This window comes from Zingiber officinale, chromosome 3A, assembly GCF_018446385.1.
Source record: "Zingiber officinale cultivar Zhangliang chromosome 3A, Zo_v1.1, whole genome shotgun sequence".
Taxonomy (NCBI): Eukaryota; Viridiplantae; Streptophyta; class Magnoliopsida; order Zingiberales; family Zingiberaceae; genus Zingiber; species Zingiber officinale.
Window position 1 is genome coordinate 73,220,057 of NC_055990.1, and position 3,963 is coordinate 73,224,019.

The 3,963-nt window shown below is 39.8% G+C and overlaps 1 protein-coding gene across 1 annotated transcript; it reads right to left on the minus strand.

Annotated features, from left to right (window-relative positions):
- Window positions 1-1,945: 1,945 nt before the first annotated feature.
- Window positions 1,946-3,700, minus strand: LOC122050475. The gene is made up of 3 exons (XM_042611376.1): window positions 3,236-3,700; window positions 2,962-3,157; window positions 1,946-2,490 (listed from the first exon to the last, which is right to left on the minus strand). The coding sequence occupies exons 1-3, from the start codon at window positions 3,698-3,700 to the stop codon at window positions 1,946-1,948; spliced, it is 1,206 nt and encodes a 401-aa protein (XP_042467310.1).
- Between the last annotated feature and the right edge of the window lie 263 nt (window positions 3,701-3,963).

The following is a 3,963-nucleotide window of genomic DNA, read 5'->3' on the forward strand; positions in this document are numbered from 1 at the left end:
CAAACCATGATGCTCCACGTGGCGACGACTCGGCTGGATAGAATTCGCCTTCCGGGCGCCCGGACCTCCGGGCGCCCGGACCACCTTGTTCCAGAAAACTCCCTTTTCCTGCAAAACAAAGTTAGTCCGAGGCAAATGTATATCCTGTAAAACAGATTGTCAGCACAGTTAAAGTTCAACAGATAAATAAAAAGAGTATGACTTAGATTCCGTCTTTCCGAGACTGGAATCTAGTCACGATCTCGACTTAGACATCCGAAATGGATCTAAGCCGGATCGACGCCTAATGTCCCCTTCCCGGGAACGCGTCCTCACAGTCACTCCCCTCCAGTGACTTACCTCACTTACCTGCCAGACGTCCGGTCAGCCCGTCGACCCGTCTGGACTTCTCGCCAAGCGTCCGGTCAGCCCGTCGACCCGCTTGGACTTCTCGCCAACTATCCGGTCAGCCCGTCGACCTAGCTGGACTTCTTGCCAAGCGTCCGGTCAGCCCGTCGACCCCCTTGGACTTCTCGCCAGCTATCCGGTCAGCCCGTCGACCTAGCTGGACTTCTCATGCACACTCGATCAAAGTGTCAGACAACAACAAGACTAACTTAACCTATTTGTCATTCATCAAAACCTAGGTTAAATCGTTAGTGCTAGCCGCACCAACAGTTACTACCACCAGAATTCTTCTAGCCTGTTTGTAGAGAATGCTATCAAGATTCAAGCATGTGCAAATTTCTGATCTTTACTCCTTGTTTTGCAGATGCCATAACAAATTACAGATACCATTTGTTTCAACATTTTCTCAAATTCCAACTAAGCTATCTCTCATTTAAATCTTGCATTCTAAGTTTTGATACAAACTGGTACAACATTTCAGCACTGCACTTGAATTTCTGCAGATTTCCACGGCTCCTAATTTCAGCTTGATACATTTCTGATTCCTGATTCCAGCACAAAAGAACTCCAATCTCAAACTAAACACTTCCCCCACACTTAATCATTTGTCCGTCCCGACCAAATAAAATCATCACATATCATCCAAGTTAACCACATCCAAAGAAATAAAACATGAGAAAAGAATAAAGATATGATGAGGCATGACAAGAGAAATAGCAAAAATAGGTGAGGGAAATGTGATAATGGAGTAAATTTCATAAAAATGACTCAACACTGCTCTAATGGTATACATCAGATTTGAAGCAAGTTCTAGAGTGAAATAAGCTACAAGTGCATCACTCAAAATAGGCTCAAACCTCACTAGGTAAATAAAAATTATCATATCAATCCATCAATCAAGAATCCATCACTAGTATCAACCTCTTGCAATCCTAGAGTTCAATCATGCCATAAAGTCTTTAAACAAGATAATCAAATTTAACATCCCTTTTCAAATCCCTTAAAATGATACAAAGAAATGTCAAAAGAAGAAAGTACCATTTATTCCTAAAACAAAGACTATCAAACTCAAAGAAATGGTAACTATCATGAACATAAAACCTAAACTCCGAAACCATGCAAGAACAACACAACTAATTAGACTCAAGATTTATTAATGTAAGAAAATTATAATGGAACCTATACTTCACCTAAACAAATAAGAAAAATACTAGCACCTAAAATTTATTCATTTGCAAAGAAACAAAAGATAGAGTAAAACTCCCCTCTAGCTCGGGTAGATAGCATCAACATGTTTCATATCCTCCACCACCAAACCCTTCACTTCTTCATGAAACTTTTTAAGCCTTTGTCCATTAACTTTAAAAACTCGGCCAGTAGACATATCCTGGATCTCAACCACTCCATAAAAGAACACATTAGTAACACAATAAGGTCCTTCCCATCTAGATCTCAACTTACCTTTAATCAATTTGAGACGAGATCGATATAAAAGTACTTTGTCACCAATTTAGAAATCTTTCACCTCAATTTGTTTGTCATGAAATCTCTTGGTCTTTTATTTATAAATCCGTGAGTTCTCATAAGCTTCCAATCTAATCTCTTCAAGTTCTTGAAGTTGCAATTTCCTTTCTTCTCCAACTGTTTCACTATCAAGATTGCATGCTTTAACCGCCCAATACGCCCTATGCTCAATCTCCATGGGTAAATGGCAAGCTTTTCCATACACAATCCTGTATGGAGACATTCCTATAGGGGTCTTGAAAGCAGTCCAATAAGCCCATAGTGCATCTTCAAGTCTCTTACTCCAATCCTTTCTATCCGGTCTCACAGTCTTTTCAAGAATTGATTTCACCTCCCTGTTAGACGCTTCTTCTTGCCCATTTGTTTGAGGATGATAGGATGTAGAAACTTTATGTGTAACCCCGTACTTATGTAGCAAAGCCTTCATGTGTCTGTTACAAAAATGAGACCCTTGATCACTTATGATCGCCCTGGGTACTTCAAACCTACAAAATATGTGAGACCTGACAAAGCTAACAACAACAGAAGAGTCATCAGTCCGAGTGGGAATGACCTCCACCCATTTGGAAACATAATCAACTGCCAATAAAATGTAAGCAAAATCGAAAGAGGTAGGAAATTGACCCATAAAGTCAATACCCCAAACATCAAAAATTTCATAAAATAATATGAATTGTTGAGGCATTTCATTTCTAAGTCGTATGTTCCCAGTTCGTTGACACCTATCACATGATCGATAAAAAGCATAAGCATCACGAAAAAGGGTAGGCCAATACAAACCACATTCTAAAACTTTCCTAGCAGTTCTTTGTGGTCTAAAATGTCCTCCACACTCAAAAGAATGACAAAAAGTAAGTACAGACAGAAACTCAGAGTCAGGTATTCATCTCCTAATGATCTGATCACTACAAAACTTCCACAAATAAGGATCATCCCAAACATAGAATTTTGAATCACTTTTTAATTTATCTCTTTGAGCTTTCGAAGATTGTTAGGGATAAACATGTGCAACTAAGAAATTCACTAGATCCGCATACCATGGAGACTCACCCTGCAGCTGTAGAAGCTGCTCATCCCTAAAATCATCATCAATAGTTGTACTATCCAAGTCTCCTTCAATCCTGCTCAAGTGATCTGCAACCAAGTTCTCCTTCCCGCTCCTATCACGTATCTCTACGTCGAATTCTTGAAGTAGAAGCATCCATTTGATTAATCTAGGCTTTGCATTAGGCTTCTTGAGGAGATACTTCAAAGCTGCATGATCAGAAAAAATAATCACATGAGAACAAAGAAGATATGATCTGAATTTATCTAAAGCAAAAACAATAGAAAGAAGCTCTTTTTCTGTTGTTGTGTAGTTTGCTTGAGCTGAATCCAAAGTCTTGGAAGCGTAGCAAATAACATGTGGTGCTCCATCCACTCTCTGTGCCAGTACAGCTCCCACTGCATAATCTGAAGCATCACACATCAACTCGAAAGGTAAGGACCAGTCTGGGGGTCTGATAATAGGTGCTGAAGTAAGAGCCTCCTTCAATCTGTCAAAAGCCTCACTGCGCCTCTGATCGAAATCAAACATAACATCCTTCTGAAGTAGCTGAGACAATGGCAGAGCAATCTTACTGAAATCTCTAATAAATCTCCTGTAGATTCCTGCATGGCCAAAAAAAGCTCGAACCTCCCGCACACATGCGAGATAAGATAAAGAAGATATAGCGCTAACTTTAGCAGGATCTACTTCAATGCCCTTCCTAGAGACTATATGACCTAAAACAATGTCATGCTCTACCATAAAGTGACACTTTTCAAAATTTAAAATCAAATCCGTGTCGATACATCTACTCAAAACTCGAGACAAATTTTCCAAACATGCATCAAAAGAAGAGCCATAAACAGAAAAATCATTCATGAATACTTCCATGCAATGCTCTAATAAATCACCAAAAATACTCACTATGCATTGCTGAAAAGTACCTGGAGCGTTGCACAGTCCAAATGGCATCCTACGATATGCGAATGTACCGAAAGGGCAGGTGAAGGTAGTCTTCTCCTCGT